The sequence below is a fragment of the Rhagoletis pomonella genome, unplaced genomic scaffold (assembly GCF_013731165.1).
Source record: "Rhagoletis pomonella isolate Grant_MI unplaced genomic scaffold, Rhpom_1.0 Rhpom_scaffold_00005, whole genome shotgun sequence".
NCBI lineage: Eukaryota > Metazoa > Arthropoda > Insecta > Diptera > Tephritidae > Rhagoletis > Rhagoletis pomonella.
Genome location: NW_023458559.1, coordinates 66,733,424 through 66,753,890, shown reverse-complemented (window position 1 = coordinate 66,753,890; position 20,467 = coordinate 66,733,424). Strand labels below are relative to the sequence as shown.

General features: G+C 37.0%; 1 protein-coding gene and 1 long non-coding RNA gene across 3 annotated transcripts; both read left to right on the top strand.

The window, feature by feature from the left end:
- The first annotated feature begins 784 nt into the window (after positions 1-784).
- LOC118739399 lies at positions 785-2,469 on the top strand. The gene is made up of 3 exons (XR_004993011.1): positions 785-807; positions 1,865-2,367; positions 2,434-2,469. It is a non-coding gene; the product is annotated as an uncharacterized LOC118739399 (long non-coding RNA).
- A 2,337-nt stretch (positions 2,470-4,806) lies between these two features.
- LOC118739392 lies at positions 4,807-19,878 on the top strand. 2 transcript variants are annotated; one of them, XM_036470677.1, is made up of 11 exons: positions 4,807-5,129; positions 11,384-11,752; positions 11,971-13,001; positions 13,114-13,465; positions 13,542-14,253; positions 14,315-14,764; positions 14,853-15,408; positions 15,485-16,384; positions 16,461-16,637; positions 18,916-19,009; positions 19,074-19,878. In XM_036470677.1, exons 2-11 carry the CDS (start codon positions 11,422-11,424, stop codon positions 19,430-19,432), a joined length of 4,962 nt encoding a protein of 1,653 aa, XP_036326570.1. In that variant the 5' UTR covers positions 4,807-5,129; positions 11,384-11,421; the 3' UTR covers positions 19,433-19,878. The 2 variants fall into 2 exon arrangements, with proteins under 2 accessions (XP_036326570.1, XP_036326571.1); XM_036470678.1 differs by lacking the exon at positions 4,807-5,129 and adding an exon at positions 5,355-5,561.
- The last annotated feature ends 589 nt before the right edge of the window (positions 19,879-20,467 follow it).

The following is a 20,467-nucleotide window of genomic DNA, read 5'->3' as shown; positions in this document are numbered from 1 at the left end:
ACAATTTAGCTTAATAGTCCATGAAAATTCCACACTACCTCAACTTCAAAAGCCCAATATCTCAAGAAATATCGATGTTAGCGATTTGGTGTTTTGAAACTTTTTTTGTAGGAAATTTTATTTCCTACAAATTTGGTATTTTAATTTTTTCTGTAGCTCTTGTTATTTTCGAGATAGGGCAAAAAACTTAGAATTTCACGAAAAAATTGGGTTTAGTGGCCCGTACTACATCGCTGGTTGGAGTTAGGATTACACCGCTGAACGCTTTTGTAGAGCATTCAATTCGGAAGAAAACCCATCATTGACCAAGATATACCATAAAATACCTCTGAGCTGTAGACTTTTGAAGAAAAAAACTCAAAGTTTACGTGTATTTTATATGGGAAATCTTTGCACGCCTTGGGCGAGTACTTAATGTTAATATTAAGGGTTCAAATTTCCAGGGAGCTTTTTTTTCGCTGTTTTCCACAAAATTTCGAGGTAGGAGTTAAAAAAAACAATAGTCGCAAAAAAATCACCCTAATGTACATGTATACCTGCGCAATATTTACTTCCATACGTACATATCCATATACATCCATATGTGAATGAGAAAATGGAAATATCAAAGTTACGGTATTATATGAGTAAAAACGAGTATGTATTTAGTCAAAAAGTGGAAAATTTTCAGTCACTTCCACGGTTTCATTCGAAGCGGTAGTCATGCGATGGTACTAAAGAAATTCAAAAATTAAGTTCTGAACCAGTGATCGGACTTCTACCACATTGTGGTAGATCTGCCACTTTTTTGAACATCTACCACTCAAGGTCAGAAATCTACCACATATTCGCGTTTTTGCTCGACATAATTTTCTTAATTTTAAGAGCAAAAATTGTCCAACACTAAACACTATATCGACCCCTTTGCGCAAAATTATAATATGTTACATTTTTTACGAAATTTACTTTTTGATGCAACTTTGTAATACAACCCATAACGCATCACCTGTTCAAATATTACGGCTTAAATGCCAATAGCTACCCCAAAAATTTACTGCAAATTTAATCATATGTGACAATGACTTTTTTCTTGTGGGCGAAATTATCTTATGTGCTAAGAAATTAGAATGTAGAGTCCTTTCTACAACAAATCTTGCGTTTAGTTATATTCTCTTTCAATTATCTCAGCAAATCTAAACTTTGGTATTGACGGTGCTAGCCAAAGCAGAGAAAAATACAAAAAATACTTTCCTGTAAAATTTGGATTTTATAACATACGATAATTTTGCGCAAAGGGGTCGGTATGGTAACAAGAATGATATAATACAAGATTCCGCATTCCCGGCGGCGATCAAATTGGATAAAATAAACAGTAAAATAGTAAATTTTCTCAATAACCAATTTTTCGACAGGAAACGAGCTTTTATTGTGTTAAATTGCAAAATATTTTTGTGAAAGTATTAGCACATTTAAGTGTATCTAAAGTTTCTGAGGCGTTGTTTACTTTTACTTGAGAATTGTCAAAATCGGTAAATCCTAAGTAGCGGTTTCTGGAACGTGCCACATTTGTTCGCCACATCGTGATAAAAAGAAAAGCTGGCAGCACTCCGCAAGGCTGCAGAAATCTTTCAAAATATGTTCGAAAAATATCTTGATATGGAAAAAACTGCTTTACACTGTCAAGGAAAAAAGTGCCAAAACTCAATGTAATTTTTAGCAACTTCAATCTTGCACTTTATTATAATAAAATAAAATTGTTTTAGATTTTGATTAAAAAGTTTGTAATTTAGGTGAAACCTTGCAGAAGTTTTTTAATTTTTGTACAAAGTTTCATCTAAAACCTGAGATCTACCACTTTTTTTTAAATCTACCACATTTTTTCCAGATTCTACCACACAGAATTTTTTAAGTCCGATCACTGTTCTGGACGCATTGAAAACAACGAGCTTCCAATTTGTTATCTTCATTATCTAAACGCTTTCTCGAAGGCGACATATTTTTTTTTTTTTTTGAAGGCCACTGCGACATCATGAATTTGTATGAGTTTGACATAAAAGATCTAATCTGGCTACAACCAAAGTCGTCGCCTAACATTGTCGCCGCCAAAATAATCCCTGCAGTGAAAAGCCAAACCAGTCAGTAAAAATACCAGTTCATTAACTAGATTGTGCTACAGCGATGGCCTATCAGTTCGACAATTTCGAAGAACTAAAGCGTTCAGCGGTATCTGCCTTTGAATTGCCAAAACCGAACATAACACACAATTAATTGCTTTTCTTACAAATGTCGGCTGTGGCGTCGCGTGAAGACTGACGGGTCTGGTGCTGAGATCGAAGGTTCGAATCCGCTTGGAGGTGGTTACGATTTTTATTTTTAAATTAATTCAGTGTAAGTCAATACAATTATTTCAATTTAAATATAAATAATAAATTTGAAAATCTAATTTCATTGCAGAAAAACATGCTTATGGGAAGAAATACTTGTGGCATAAAACAAGAAACCAAAAAAAAAATCTTTTTTGTTCATTAAATTTAAAACTTAAACTAAAAACCCTAAATAAAACAAGTAAATTACAAAAATAAATAAAATAAAAATTCCCTGCGCCAGGGATTGGACCGCGGACCTCAGTAATACCACGCCAATGCTTTCTCTGTCGGTCATTTCCACTGTGCAGCGCCTCGAGCGAAATGGCATACTTATGCATTTCACGGCGGATGAATTGGCACACGATCTCGTCAACTGGTATGATGCTACTAGTATTTCTTCTGGTAGATGCTGCTGCATAGCCTGACAATTTACATCTCGTAGATGTTATATAGATAGATATAACGAAGAAATTTGAGGTATGAAAACCCTCGGAATATATGGACGGTTAAAGTACCGTAAGCAAAAGCTTTTATATAACGAAGTGTAAACTCAAAAGCCTCCCCATACCACAGTCTGTATATGTCGAGGGTTAGAGACCCGTCATAAAAAAGAAACCTATACTTTTAACGAATTTTTTACATCTAAATACAACTAAACTATAGTTATAACGAAGCAATTTTCAAAGCCCTTCAACCTGGTGATATACCGAGGTTTTACTGTACATACATACATACATATGTATGTGTTTAATGATAATGATAAAACTAAATATGACAATATGACGAGCTTAGGAATGAGAGTCAGGCAAAAAGTTAACTGCAACAATTACTAATTGTTATCGTTATCGTTATCGTCATCGATATCAATATAGTTTTGATTTAAATAATCATAAGAAAAGTTATCAAATTCATCAAGCGTTCTAGAATTCGATATTATTCCAGTTATCAATACCCTTGCCAGTGTTCTTATCGATCGTTTAATTTAGATATTGCAATCGTTGTCGATTTTGTTATCGTTATCGATATCGATATAGTTTTGCTTTATCGATTGCTATCATTAGAGCCATCGTTGGTCGGGTAAAACCTTTTGGAATCTATATCATATTCTTTAAGATGTTTCGATTACTCGTTTAGAATCAAATGAAACCTGTTTTCTCCACAATACAATTTATACTGATGAATCGAGTTTCATTCGATCATAGATGCCGTGATTTAGGACCTGAACTCATAGCATATCAAATATGTAGTTATGTACATAAGTGACGAAAAAAAACGAAGTGATCGGAGTTTTTTCAAAACCAAACAAAGGATAGTCCCACGTTAATTAAACTTTTTGACAATCTGAATCAGGACTTTCACGAAGGTAAAGTAAGAGGACCGATATACAGACGCTCTGCCCTGAAAATATTTAACTCGAAACCCGCTGATGGTAGCAGAGGAAGAGGGAGGCCTCCTCTGCGATAGAAAGACCAAGTGGATAAGGACTTGGCTTCACTTAGCATTTCCGACTAACGTCAGTTGGCGCAGAAGAGAGACGACTGGCCTGCTTTGTTAGACTCGACCCAAATCGCTTAGGCGGTTACAGCGCCAAACAAGAAGAAGAAGAGGACCGATACTTCGATTTTATATTTTCTCCTTAGAGGGGTTAATCTCAGAAAATTCATTCAGCCTTATCATGAGTTTCATTTTCCCCGAACAGGTTCATTTGTCACTTTTGATTTCCATGTATTTACTATGGGTGGAATACAAATTTTCGGGTGAATTTTTTTCGGGCGAAGCTCAGGTTAAGGCAGATTGTCTTCTGTCGGTTTCTTATCCGTTTACATTAGCGGACTGAAATAAGAAAAATATGGCTGACTTCCAAAACGTCAATTGCTTTGCATACGTACAAAGTATAATGTCCCATAACGCTGAGCTACAAAATGTTGACAATGTATACTTTTCCAAAACGCATTCGAAAAGTTATCGAAACGCATCGCTAGAGCAATCAGCGCATCAGAAACAAAGTTGATGCTGCGTTTGTTTTTGGTTACCATTGGTGTTTTAAAAATGGAAAATTCAGAAAAATTGTTCATTGCTAAATTGAATATTTAAAATATGCAATCTATAATGTTGCAATGTGTCGCAAATCTGCATTTACAAACAGTTTGAATACCGCAGTATAACAGTTTCCAAACATTGTATTGATACGTTTTGGAAGTCAGCCCATCTTTCACAAACATTTTGACACATTCATAAACGTTAAGAGAGTTTCGAAGTTTTGGGGTAAGTTTACAAAAAATCTGCAACGTTCTCATGCACATAATAATAATAATAAATAATAATAGATTGGCGCTTACACATATGTTAGTGTTTGGCCGAGCTTCTCATGCACATAGCCTACAGAAAAATACAACTCTGCCTCTCACGAATGGTTGCACAAAACAGAAAACAAAAGGGAGCTGTCAAATTTTTTGTTGTCATCAACTGACACACCGAAACGAATGCAATGCAAAATATGAAAACAAAAAATACGAAGTTCTTTCTAAAAGAGTGCATAGCAAAAGGGCAAATGCGGATGGCTTTAATTGAAATAAATTAATTATTAATTAATTTAAATTAAAAGAGATGTAAAAAAGTGGTGAAAAAGTGTGTAAAAGCAAACTCTGTGCACTTAAAGAGCAAAGTGCACAAAGTGTGTGCGAAGAAAGCAGAGTCTACTTCAGATTTTTACTAGAAAGAAATGAACTAGTTAATTAAGCAGATACACAATTAAGTGTTAGGATATGTGTATTGAAAGAAAATGTGAGCATAATAAAGTTATAGAAAATATTTATTATATATTTGCGCTACAAAACACTGTGTTATGTAAAAATTGGCAGAGATTTAATATATGGAAATACAACAGTGTTATTGATTTTTCGCTAGCAAAAATGCTGGAAAAAAATCTCGGTGCAGTACAAGCATAAGTATGTATGATTCTATGTGTGTATGTATGTATTTACGTAAGTCTTTCTTATAAAAGTGCCTAAACCAAACAAAAAATGCCGCTGTATTACACAAGCTATTTTTAGTGACAATCGCAACTCACGGCTAATTGCCCTAGAAAATCAGCGTTAACCAGCTATCAAAGTCGTTTAGGACTCAAGTTAACACAAATATGTACGCAAATAAACACACACTCACAAACACCCACCCGTGCGGATATGCTGCCATGCAGGCGGTGATAAACAAAAGGTACGAGTACAACGCAGCCATGCGAACACACCTTTTTTATGCGCGCGGCCGGCCATTCATCAATTTTGCCATCTTCGTATGTACTTACATACGTATGTATGTGTTGTGTGTGCAGTTATTTTTGTTCGTGTATGTGATTTTGTGCCAGCCGTGAACTTGTGCAGTATTCTTCGGCGCTTTTAGCTTTAGTCTTTTCCGCTTCCGTTCACTGCCATTAACCGCCATGCAAATACATACATATGTGTGTATGTATGTATGTACATTTGTGTGTTTGTTTCTTTGCAGTTCCTTCCTGCAAAATGGGGTCAATCATTAGTTTGATGTTACTTTTTAGTACTGTATCACAATATACATTTGGGGTATTCACACCGGTATCGTAAGTGTCGTATTGTTGTATGTCGTAAACTTTAAACGTCTAAAAAATGTGTTAAAGGGATTCGCAAAGTACTATCAAAGTCATATTATGCAATTTTGCAGTGTTATAAAATAGTTGGTTGTCGTTTCAAGTTCTCTAAACATTTATTTGAGCTTTTAAAGTTTACGACATACAACAATACGACACTTACGACACCGTTGTGAATCCCGCAATTATATCGAGACGTAACCGCCAAAAATATGTATGTACATATGTATGTACAAAAGTGACATTTTTTCAAAATTTTCTTTTTGATGCACCAATGTTTTTAGAGCATCTAGATGCATTTCTACATCAAAATTCAAATTTTGAAAAAATGTTCAAATTTTGAAAAAATGTTCAAATTTTGAAAAATGTTTGCGGAAAAACGACAATTAAAATATTTCAAAATATGTAAATCGTTAAAAAGCGTAACATACCTAGTTGTCTGCAGCTTTATACAAATGCGCATATTTAATTCGAGCTCATTCTTAAATGTCTGGGCCCATTAAAGAGCGGAAATGACAAACTTCCATTCATTCTGCCCATACCATGCCCTTCGCAATTAACACATCCTTTCCTTAGCTTTTTTCCTTGACTTTTATGGGCATTGAAAATATGATGTGTGACTTTTTAGCCGTTATTATGCTACTCAACATTAAGGGCCAACAAAGCGTGCCTACCAACGATTATTCACACAATCTGCTATTATTCATTCCTTATGCCATTCACATCTATTTTCCGCATTTTTTTTTCAGAAATCTCCCCTCTCTCTTCGCTGATTTCTATTTCGTATTTGCTTACATACTTTCATATATGGTCAACGTAACCCAGTTACATGTAAACAGGTTTGCTTTTTATACACCAGTGCACTTGTGCACAAGGGTATTATAATTTTGTTCACATAACGGTTGTTTGTAACAGCCAAAACGAATCGAGATAGATATAGACAAATGTATACATAATTGATCAGAATGAGAAGAGAAGTCGATTAAGCAATGTCTGTCTGTTCGTCCGTCCGTCTGTCCGTGTACACGATAACTCAAGCAATAATTGAGATATCTCAACGAAATTTATCCAAGGTAGGTTGCTATTGAAAATGGCCGAAATCGGACTGCAACCACGCCCCCTTCTCATATGACGGTATTTTCGAAAAATGCAAAAACTATGATATTATTGGATCCAAATTGTTGAAAATTAGTATGTGGAGTAGAATTTCGGTGCAAAATCAAACTCGACACGAGCCTTGCTAAGGATCCATCTAAGAAATTGGTTGAAAATCTTTGAAATCGGGCAATAGCCACGCCCACCTCCCATATAACGTGTAATTTAAAGAAACACGGAAACTGCGATAAATCAGTGACTACTGAAGCTAATTGACTTAAAATCGATTATTGCAATGACCACTGAGCAAAAAATTAGATTATTATAAATTTTTTGATTTATCAATTTCTACCAACCACGGTTTAATAACCTTGGTACGTAAAATTAATTCGTTGAAAATTATTCAAATCGGACTAAAATTGCACCGGCTTCCCGTATAACGGTAATTTTCGGATATAGGAGAACTCCGATATTTCAATAACTGAGGACGTTAATTTACTCCAAATTAATACTTACAACAATCTCTCAGCAATAAATAAGACTGGTATAGACTTTTCGGTAGCTTAGACGAAGTTGGAACGACGAGGGTTGATACCTGCGCCGGGTATATAAAATTCGGTTTAGCCCGAACTTATATTTCTTTACTTGTTTGAGTTAAGTTTTGAAAAAGTTTTTAATACAAAGGAGATGTTTTAAAAGGCAGCTCTCGATTTGGTCTAAGCTATAAATATCGAAACTGAAAACCAAATATCAAAAACTACAAATGAATACGACAAAAGTTAAAAAATGGTTTCAAAGAAATGTAAAAAATTAGGAATTTTCCAAAAAATAATTGCTCGCCCTGATGAGTTCGTTTTTTATTATGTATGTGCATGCAAAACACTTTGAGTGCGAGCCTTTCCTTTTTAATTAATTTAATGTATTTTTTATTATGTTAGCGTTGAAATTTAATTTTTTTGTGGTGATGTATGAAAATTTGTCCCAACGTTTTATGTAGTGGCAGATAATCATGCTTGATTATTATCTCACCTACATCTTTGTACTTTTTATTTTGCTTTGAATATTATGTTACTTCCAAAAGTTGATAAATATTTGCAAACATTCGTGCATATAGTGTGTAATGAATTTTTGTAACATTTATGTACATATGTGCGTACATTAGATTGTACCAGAAAAGAAAGTTCGCCGTACATGCCGCAGTGTTAATTATTTTTGCGAGGCAATTCGAAAAAAATCCATTACCGAAACCAAGAAAGGTCTGAATATAATATAGGGATCCTGCACCAACAATTTCGATGGCTAAAAAGGGGTTTACTGAGTTCCATGGAATGATATTGGACGATCGGAGAATGAAAATGTGTGAGGTGGCTGTAAGCATATGAACAGAGTGGGTACATCACATTTTACAGTAATATTTGGATACGAAAAACCTATCCCCGAACCATGGATCCACCACATCCCATCAGAAACCAACGAACTATCAAAAAGTGCACACCAAAGAAGGCCATAGTGGGTCTGTCGGTCAATAAGGTCATGGCCACAGTTTTTTGGGATGCATGCAGACACCGTACGTCACGTCGATAAATAAAAAAATGAAACTAAAAAATAGCTATTTTTCTATATATTAACTATACAAAAAGAAAAAATTCATTTAAAAAGGGAAAAAGTTTCTAAAAATTAAATTAAGTTTAAAAAAATATTTAAACAAAATTATTGAAAAATAATAAAAACAAGTAAACACCTAACAATTTAATTAAATTTAAAAAAAATATAATATATAATAACGTCTTAAAACTAAAAAAACTAATTAATAAAGAAAAAAATTTATTAAAAAAAGAAAACAGATACATATAAGTTTCTAAAAAATAAAAATAAAAGTGGTCCATACATAAAAAAAATATTCCGACGAATTGATAACCTTCTCCCTTTTTGAAGTAAATGCCCGCTCCCCGAGGACTCGAACTCTCTCGATCTCTCGAATGGCACGCCTTTGCTTTGCTCACTCGGCCATTGCGACTGTTTGAGCGACGCGAGCTAAATGATAAGCAGGTGCTTTCTCTCAATATATGTAGCTTTTCACCAAGAGCGGTGAATGAGAGAGCTTTTTTTCTAAGCCTTTTGCGCTAGAATAACAAAAGTATTTCGAACTATCTTGCCATCCGTCTTTCATTTGTCTTACGAAATACTTTTTACTGTGTTAACCAGAAATGCCCTGTTAGCCCTCAGCGACTATTTCCTGTTTCCAAACACAAAGAAATGGCTAGGCGGTAAGAGATTTGGGTCGAATGAAAAGGTCATCACTTAAACAATCGCTTATTTCGAGGACCTTGAAATCGACGAGACAATTTTTTTAGTTCCAAAGTTCACTGACCTCAAGCACCCCTATCTAGTATTTACTCATCAGATCTCAGTTTTTTCACCCTAATGCTAAGGAAGTATTTCGATTAATCCAGTAAAAGTATTTAAAAAAAGTTGGATTGCTGAATGTAGGTGTCACCGAAAAATGTAAAAAGGCTGCCCCTACGTTTAGCAAAAAAAAAAATCGAAAGTGCCTTGCAAAAATACTTTACTTCTCAGGGGTGTACGGCGAACATTTTTTGTTTGCTTGTACGGTGGTACGGTCTAATGTACATACATACATATGTACATGCGTATGAGACAACTGCCTGGTAAACTTAATCAGGCAAGTGAGTGGGTGGCTAGTGACCACTTGACCATCTCTGTTCTTTCCAACTGAATATGTATGTATGTATGTACATTAGACTGCATCACCAAAAAAAGTTGCGGTTTTTCCGCCGGGATTACAAAATTTATTATATTTTAAGACGTCCACCAAAATATTTCGGAAAAATATTAAGATTTAAGCGAGCTGAATCGATTTGAAAATACCTCCAAAAATTAAGCTTTTTATGAATAAAAATAGTTTCTTAAAGAACTTTTTGAAAAAAGTCCCCTCAGATGACAAATTAGATTAAGCTTAAAAAATCTGCATAAAAATATTTAAAAATCCTTTCAACGGAATCGTTAGAATGAAATTTTTGATGCTGTTTTTTAACTTTTTTCAAAGATGGATTTACGAAAAACTTGAATAACTGGGCCAAAAATGTTCTGATTTAGACTTATGGGATCTCAGGAGAAAGGTATTTTCACACTGTGTTTATTTCTGGCCAAAAAACGTCATTCGTGTCCCATCTTGTTTTTTCGAATACCAACACATCTTAATTCCACTTTGAATGACGTTCGTTCATCCTACATTTCTCTTCCATCGTTTGAATGAGTTTATTAGCAAAGAAATAAAAGGGGTGAGAAAATACCTTTCCAATGATATCTCACAAGTCTAAATCGGGAGAGTTTAGGCTCAGTTATTCAAGTTTTTCTTATACCAATCTTTGAAAAAGGTTAAAAACAGCATCAAAAATCTCATTATCACGATTCCGTTCAAATTTTTTTTTTAATTTTTTAAAAATATTTTTACGCAAATTTTTTAAGCTTAAACCGTTTTGTCATTTGAGGGGATTTTTTCACAAAAAATCTTTAAGAAACTATTTTTATTCATAAAAAACTACATTTTTGGAGGTATTTTCAAATCGGTCCAGCTCACTTAAATCTTAATATTTTTCCGAAATATTTTGGTGGACGTCTCAAAATATAATAGATTTTTTTTTGTATGGGGAGTGATGTAGTCTAATGTACATACATATGTGTAGTGAATGCAATGCCTAAGCGACCACTTCACCAAATTTCATCACAGTTAAATGTCATACGTTCCATTTGTCGTGTACGTATGACGGTCGCCAGTCAGTGACTGCCACAGAGCAAATACAACACACAAGTAGTGTCAAGTGTCATCAGCAGCTCATCACAAACATTTGAGGCTTTATATTTATACATGGTTGGTTAACCGGGCAGTACCGCTTGGAAGTCACTAATCGCCTGTCTCTTATGCGGGTTGTGCAGTGAATTGTTAAATTACAAAAAACCGTAGTGTTAACAAATTGTGTGCTGTATCTGTATTTTTAATTTTTTTTGAGTGAATTTTGACAAATTTTGTGTGACTAAAAACGCATTTGAGGCGCGCCCGTATGACATGATGCCTTCAAGCGGCAACGACACTGCGGCATGAGATCACTCGCCAGTAGCGTGTCACGCTGGGCGTTAGATGCGGTTAAAAAATTATTTAGGAAATTATTTAGAAAACAAAATTAGACATAAAAATAATTAAAAAATAGTAGTAACTAGTTAATTTGTGCAGAAATTTTGAAATAATTTCTGCATATTATTTTTTTAAAGTGACTTAAAAACTAATTTTTATATCTAACTTCAGTGTTGCCTCTTTAATGAAGTCATCGACTTGCCCTGAAAATGGTGAAAATTCTGCAAGCCTATAACTTTGCCAAGCAGCACACTTACTCTCTAAATGGTGACATACTCTCCGCCTCACTGATCGATTCCAGTCGCATTGCTGTGAGCAGCGCTGAGCAATTTATTGAGATCTACGATATCGGCGGCAAGCAGCGACGCAACGAATTGAATGGCATCGATTTGAATGCCATTACCACGGCAAGTGAATATGCCGCAGCTGAGGCAGCAGCAGCGGCGGCCGCAGCACAAGCTGCCGCAGATGAGCGACTGCCCACGAAATATACGCTCGCAACGGTGGGTGAAGTGGTGCACTTGATTTACTGTGAAGCAGGTGAGAATTATGGGTATTGAATTTCAAATTTTCAGAATTTGTTTTTTTAGTATAGAACAGATTGGGTATGGATTACTTTATATGAATAAATAAGGTTTTGTTTCTAAGCTTCGCTCTCTTTTATTAGAAACAACCCTCGTTAGCCTCTCAACATAGATTAGTGACCTCAGAATTTAATTTCGTATGCCCCGTTCTCTCTCTCTCTCTCTCCTCTGCAGGCAAATATCTACTCACATTGGAGAAGGAAACGCTCAGCAGTCCAGTACAAACTGGCACCACAGGCATGAGCTGTACGAGCAGCAGCAGTACTAGCACCATCTGTCCGGAGGAGGACACTAAAATGTTCGTGCGTATCTATGCAAACTTTTGGAAATTCCCCGAAGCAAAACTCATCGACCTCCCTATAACCATACGCATCGCCTCCATGACCACACCCAAGGCTCCACTAGTCGAGAGCATCGATGTGATTGAGCTTCCTTTGCGTAGCCCACCCGATCTCATACAATGCTGCCAGACGTCGGGCAACATTATTGTGAGCAGCAAGGAGCGCATCTATCTATACGAGTATACCCAGTGCATACACGAAACTACACAGCCACGTTTCTCCTACATCGACTTTCTACCCTTTAAATTTTTTGTAAATCTAAATTTTCTACCGTTGCGCTTGTGTCTCGCCGAGAATGTTATCGCAGCAATGAATAATCGCTACTGTGTCGCTTTCAAGGTGGTGGACGTGGTTGGCAGCAGCGCAGCCGGTGGCGCACATTGTAGTCCCATGGATAATGATTACGGCGGGGGCGGTGGTGGCGGTCGTGGTGATGGTGGTGGATTAGACGATGTGGCCGATGTGGATGTGGATGAGGCCATCTCGAGTACGGAATCGAGTCTAATGAGTAAAGTGAGCGGCGGGCCCTCGAGTCATAACAGCTTTGAAACAGATTCGTTGGAGACGACCTCAAGTGGACGACCGTTGGGCGTGGCTGGTTTTCCTGGACGCACGCCAATCGATTTCAATGTGGCGCGCATTGTGAACTCCGCCTGTGGACGCGAGTTCGAAGTGGATTTGAAATCGCAATGGGAGTTGGGTGATGCCATAAGTGTGGGTGGTGGCATGGCGCCGACATTGATTGGTAGTAGCGGCGTTGGTGGTGGTTGTGGGGGAGATACACAGGAGATTATAATTATGCCAGCACGTGCGAATGACATCAAAATTAAGCTGGTCAATGAAGCGAAAGCTATGAATTTACAAGTGAGTGCAGATTATTCATTTATAATTTATATATAATATAAATTATATTTATTATTTTATATATATAATATATTTTTAATTATGAGTACTATTTTCTTTCCCTCAACCGCAGCGTGTCTCCAGTCATGGCAACATGGCGTACGTTTACAACGAGGACACTAGCGTACAATATGATGTGCGCAAGCTGTTGCAGATTTGCATGAAATCTTCGGAGCCCAACGGGCGCATTGTAGATATTTTACGTTGCATGGATTTGAAAGCGATTTATCAGCGCAATCCAAATGAGGAGGGATTGGAGGACTCTGAATATGATATGGGCAATCAGCAGGTGCCAGGTGCTGTAACCACGACCAAGCACGCCAATCGACGCACACTCAAATCTGGACATCATCAAAGTTGCGTCGGTTATGCTTTGTTGGTGGCAAGCAGCGTGGATGGCTATCTGTATCAGTTTTGTGCGCAAGGTGTGTGAAATGATCTAGTGAATCGCTATTTCTGGCTATGCAGTTTACAATTTCATTACTTTTTCCGCTCCTACAGGCAAATGGTACAGTGAGAACGAGAAGCCCATTGCCGTCTACTCGTTCACCGCTCCTGTGCTGAGGGTACATATCAACGATTATGTCATTTACGCTATTACCACAGAGTCAGTGGAAACTCACACGTCACGCATTGGCCACAAACTCTACCACAACCGCTTTGAATATCCCACACTGGGCGGACTTTTCCCCGAGGAGTCGAGTCCGGATGTGAACTCGGCCATTGCGGTTATCGGTCTTTGCGCCTTCATGCATGTTCAATACGTGTGTGTGAATCACAATAATTTGGTTCTAATCACCAATAGCGCACTGGCCAACAACAACAACGAGGCGAGCAAAAGACGCAGTGGTGGCGCGCCCGCTGGCAGCGCTGGTGGACGCAATATAGCTGCGCGCATACTCGCCGAGGCTAAGGTAAAGAATTTGTTACGCAGCAGCAGCAACAATGCTGCACAACCACCGTTACTCAATGAATGGACGCTCTACAATTTGGATTTGCCACCGGTGGAGCATGTCATTGAGGACTTGGAGGCCATTGCTGAGTCATATCGCGCGGCTAGCAGCTCAAATTTTTACGATTTGATGGAGGAGGCGCATGTCATGTTGCGGCTGAGTCTGTCGCTGCACTGTGAGCAATTGACCGAGGAGCGTGAGCAACAGCTGCGCAGCAAATTCGTTGAGAATTGCCGAAAGTTGGCAGACTTTTCGATACGGTAAAGCGCCATGATTACGAATGTACATTTTTAATTTTATTTTTGGTACGAAAATTTGTAGTTCACGCAAGAAGGAAGTTTACCTGCAGGCCACTGGCTTCTATAAAATGTGTAATCTACAATTGACGGACATCTACAGCAACTATATCAACTGCTATGTGCAACCCGCATGCGTCGAGCAGCAGCAGCTGCCGTTTGGGAATTGCAGCGATTCACCGTTGACTGATGAGACGCAGCTAGTTGGGCTAATTTACACCGTGAAAATGTTCCTGCTAGGTTTGGGCACTGATCGCCTGCTAGCCGCCTTTTTAAATCAACTGGTGAAGCCATTTTTCACACCTGATCGTGTCATCGAACAGGGCTACCCGCAAGTGCCTTTGTCGCTGGAGTTTCTAAATATGTTTATCAAATATTCGCCTAGCGATATACCACAAATAATGTTGAATTCGCCAGTGGTGGCAGATGCGATCAGCGGCGAGTTGGTCAACTACCTTAAATATCTGGATAAACTGTAAGTTGTCAAAAATCCCTGAGTCGTAGCTAACTTTAATACAATTTTTCTCGCACTCTCCCCCTCCCTCCTTCCCTCTTAAAAACAGCAATCCTGATGAGAATCTTTTACTCGCCGTAACAGCCTGTCGCATGTCCAACTATTTGCTCGCGCAGGAAGTGGTAGCTCGTCTGAGTCGCCGCGAATTGACGGTTGCTCTGATGAAACACAAGAACGTACTCTTCGACGATGGCACTGTACTATTTCAGCGACGCGGATCTCACCATCATGATACGCTGAAATTTCGCAACGGTTCCAGTGGGCCAGGAGCACAACTCCACAAATCTGCCGCTTCGCAAATAATGCGCCGTCAACAAAAACGTAAACCTTCATTTGGTCAAGTGCACAGTGCGAGCCCCTTGCTTGCGCCCACACACACTGGGCATGGCGTTATATCGTTTTCGGATTTTACTGAAACCATTTTGTTGGCCGCAGAGAATGCGGATCTGATTGAGGCCATCAGCGATGTTTTCATACATGCCTTGTGCATAGAACATAGCATTACGTTGGAGATTATTTTACAGCTTTTCCTCAACTATATCGCCTCGCATATCGGTCATAAGGGGTACCAGACGTCGCAGAAGGTGTTTGTTAATATATTGCAAGTGAGTTAGATTCAAAGTAGTAGAAAAAATTTAAGACAAAAACTCTATGTGGTTGCTCTGCTATTCACTTTCACAGGTCTACTACTACGACTATTTCGATGTGAATCCAATGCAAAATCCGCATGATATACCTACGCATACCCCGCCTTACATGGAGGGCGTTGATGAATACGATGAAACTTCCTCAAAGGCGCCCTCTCTAAACAGTGAACGCGACAACGAATCAATTGCCAACTCACTCCCCGAATCGAATTCCGGCGCAAGCTCGTCAATAGACGATCGCAGTTATTCGCATCCCATAAATCGTAATCGCATCGTCTACGATCAGCTGCATGATCCAAGCTCTCACTATAAGCGTAATATCATACACTCACCAATACAATTAGACACCAATGAACAACAGACACCCACGCAAGGTAACAGCGATGCTGAAACGAATCTAAAAGGCCTGAAAATACTCTTTCGCATGTATATGGGTCGCCTAAAGGCGTTGAGTGATCTCATAACTGATTTGCAATCGGCCGATATCGAACAACAACCAGTGAATGAGGATTTCGTGAGCTTGCGCATGGAATGCATAAAATTTATGATACGCCATTTACAAGAATTGCGTGCACAACAACAGCAGCAGCAGCTGCAACAGAATACTTTGCTGCGCCACAGTGCATATACTCAGTATTATTATGCGAAAGCGGCAAGTAGCAGCGTTGCGCAACCGCCGGGCGCAGCAGAAGAGCGCAAAATCATCTATGTGCCCTTTATACCGGATTATAAATTGAGTGGCGAGGAGTTTGAGCGGCACATGAAGTCATATTTGCGACCGATTCCATGTTTGCTAGATCGTCCGCAGTACCTTAATCGTTTGCCGCCATTTCGACGCGATGACTTCAGTTATCCCAATCGCGATGAGGGTGAGTGTGAGGTGCACTTCATGGGCTGGCATAATGAGCTGCTAACGCTGACGTTGAAAATACAGGTGAGTGAGGGACAATTTTTATAAGATTACGATAAATTCGAACAATAATAAAAAATATAATTTATTTTGCTTTCAGTCGCTCCTGGCATCAACAAAAATCGATCGTGAAATCATTGAGGAGTTTATCGCATTCATACAGAAGACACCGGATTTGATTGGCATCGATAGCTTCCTGGTGATTGTTTTACCAAAACATTTAGCCATCAATTATATGCTAAATTTCTGTCCCGAATATATGTGGCAATATGGCAAGGTAAGAATTGAAGAGTTAGGAAGGCGATAAGGAAATGCCATTTTTCTAGAATAAGCAGCTACCTATATGTTTAGCGTTATCGCTTATAATGGAAATACATATGTATGTACATATAATCGGCCTTATGCTTAATATCGGCATCGACATCATCGACGATCGTCAGCGCATCAGTAAATTGGCATAGGGCCAATTGATAGCATAACAGATACCTGTGTCGAAAGCAATATCGGTACATACATATGTATGCATGTATATACATCGATATCAATATCGATATATATGAATATTTCTACATATTTCGATAACAGTATGAGGAAATATATATTTATCGATAACATCATCGATAAATAAGAATTTTCCTACATATTTATATCGATAATAATATAAGGAAATATGTATGTATCGATAACACTATCGATACATATTTTAGCGATATTGATTTCGGCAAATATATCGAAAGTAGCATCAGTAAAAATATCGGTAATGAAGTATAACAAAAATATGCACTGATAATCAGCCGCATTGCGAATGTCGTGTGGAGTGCAAGTCGTTTTTCGTGAGTCGAGTCGTATCGAAAACTGCATGGCATTGCCTGAAACTTCCACTCGGCTAGTGTATTGAAATGGAAACGATTTTCGTCGTTTACTTATTTCAGCACGACAGTAGGTAATGCCAATGTTGTCCAGTCTTACAATTTAGCCTAATTTACTACTTACGCAATGAGGCTTAATATCTAGTATCGATAAAAAAAATATTGATTAATACATATAGGTATAAAATGTGTATTAGTAGATAATATGATCAATTGGGACAATTTTAACGAAAGTCACATCACTAAAAATATGGGCAATGAAGTAGGGCATATATGCACCGATAACATTTCCTATCGATAAAAAAATGTCGATCATTACATATGTATCTAAAATGTGTATTTATCGGTAAAATGATCTAGGTTAAAAAATGAATGTTTCGAACAATTTCACAGCTTTTTGGTTATTAGGTTAACAGGAAATTATTTTTCACTGTGGGTGTTCGAACCTGACAGGGTTTTGTGCTATTTGCTTATATTTTATGTACAGTTTACAACAAAGAAATTAACTGAAGGATACTAATCTTCAACCAAATAACCTAATATCCAGGAAGGCATGAAAAGCTCCACTGTATTTTATTTTAAACTGAATAAAAAGGATAACCGTGTAACTCCGAAACGTAAATTAATTTTTGACCTTAGGAATTTCTTACAAAATATTTTTTTTCTGACGCAGGTATGAAATTTATACAAAAAAAAACTTTATATATTTAAGAATTTCCAAAAATTATTCATTTTAATTATAAAATATCGAAGATGTGAGTAATCCATTAGCCCACTCTTTACATTCAAAACAATAAATAAAAATTTTAAAGTATAAAATGGCGAAGATATAAGCTCTCTCTTTTTGGGATGGTGTAGAAGATTTCCCAGTCGGTCATCGCCTGAAAATTCCGCCAAAAAATGTATTATTTGCGAGAGCAATGCACTATGTTGGAAAACAATTAATTTTTTTTTTTTGCAAAAATGGCAGTAGTCTGAAGAAAACGACATGAATTTTCATGAAAGTTTTAGCTTAATTAAATTCATAACTTAAGAACGGCACATCGCCGGGACTTTGTGCTTTAAACAGTAATATAAAGAATTTGTGGTAAAAATCTCAGCTAAATCGCTTTAGTGGCTCTTGACATAACGTGTACAACAGTGTGAAAAAATCGGTTCGAGAAAAACGCAATAGGAAAAATGTACCTCTTTTCGGTGCCTTGCTACTACTCCCACTTCAACCTTCGTAATTTCCGAGACCTTTGAATTTCGGAATGAGACAGAAAATACGCAACACCCTCGACCAAAAAAAAATCTCAAAAATCAACGGAATTTTTCAGAATTTTCAAACTTGCACATCATTATACATGAGCTACAAAAAATTCTGAAAAAAAAGTTGAACAATTTGATGAAATTTTTTTGAAATTTGTTAAATTTACCTAAACTGTTTTAAACTTTAACTTATATGGTTTGTGTTATAGAATCTAATATATTTTTATAAAAAAATTACGAAAAAAATGTATCACGTAAAAAAGTTAAAATAAGTTAGTTATTTAGGTGAGCGCCACTATATATAGAATTTTTTAGGCGAATTTCGATTTTTTTATTTTTTTTTCAGTGGTATAATTCCTTAAAAAAAATTCGGACAGATCCGCTCCGGATTCGAAAAGTTATTGCCTAGATATGTAATATTTTTTTTATTTGCAGTCTAACGGCTTTACACCAAAACACTGGGAATCGCTGTTGAAGAAAATCTTAAGCAAACAAAATTTGGTGCCCAATTGGAAGGCACATATCACAGGTATGTAAAATACTATACTCAAATACTATTTTTCCTTTCAAAACTAAATACTTATAATTTACAGAAATACTCAACAATCTAGTGGCCGAGCTATCATTCGAAGAACTACTGCAATGCTTTCCCAGTGAAGCTATCAAAAATCATAAAACCGAAGCATTTTTAAAAGAATTCAGTGATAATCGCATCAACTACGTCAATGACAAGCTGACGTTCGAAGACAAGGCACAACAAAATACGCTAGACAACGAAACAATGCTGGCGCGCGATCATCTTCCAATGGACAACATTGATGAGAATAACGTTTTTGAACTCACATTGCGTAAAGCTGTTTCGAAACAGCGTAGTATTGCGTTGCGTTCAATGATCGAGTCGACGGGTACACAACTATTCGATGCTACTAGTAATCCTATGTATAATCTATGAGATAATGGTTGCATATAGAATAGGAATAGAAGAAAAATAAGCTACAAAGGGAGAAAAAATTTAAGTTAAAGCATTTTCGAAGTTGAGTCGTTGAACGTGCGTGGATTATTAAAAACTTGTGTAATTATTTTTAAATAGCAGTAAATACTGATAGTGAAAAGTAGTTTATGCGCATACCACATTTAGAACGAGTACTATCATTAAGAGCCATAGATCATTGAAACTTTTATTGAAAAATTGTATGCTTAAAATGCAATCTATTTACATATGTGACACGTAAAGTTAAAAGGGACCTACGCTCGGTTTTCACTTTTTCATCGACTCTTATGGTAAACGGGCCGCTCTTTCCAATGCAATAAACCGCAGCTTTCCAGCTGCATTAGTTTTTTCACAATTTCACTTTAAAGTTAGGTACTTTTACAAAAAAAGTACAAAAAAAAATCAAATCTGACAAACTATTCTGAAATTAATCAAATTCGCTTGAAACTCGTTACTCGGGGGTTTTCGGGGTCGCTGATTACGAATCCGATGTTAGTTTTTCAAAATTCAAAATGGTGGATCCACATGAATTCGAACAAATTTTAAATTTTTTCCGCCATGTTGGATTCGCCATTTTGAAATTTTAAAAACGAACATCGGATTCGTAATCAGCAACACCAAAAACCCCCGAGTAACGAGTTTCAAGCGATTCCGATCAATTTTTAAAAAAGTCATTAGCCATATTGGATCCGCCATTTTGAATTTTGGAAAACTAACTTCGGATTCATAATCAGCGACCCCGAAAAACCCCGAGTAACGAGTTTCAGTCCATTAAAACGTTCAGAAGCATCAAAATCAACTTGGTAAACTTCAAAGTCGTTTTTCTCGAAATCGTTTTTTCTGAGCGTAGGTCCCTTTTAACTTTACGTGTCACATATTATAAAGGCATACATGCATACATACAAACAGGCAAGCCATGCACTCTACACATTATTTATTTAATTGTTAAGATTAGCAATTAGAGCGAGTTTTTGTTTCAATTTTTAGATTAAGCAG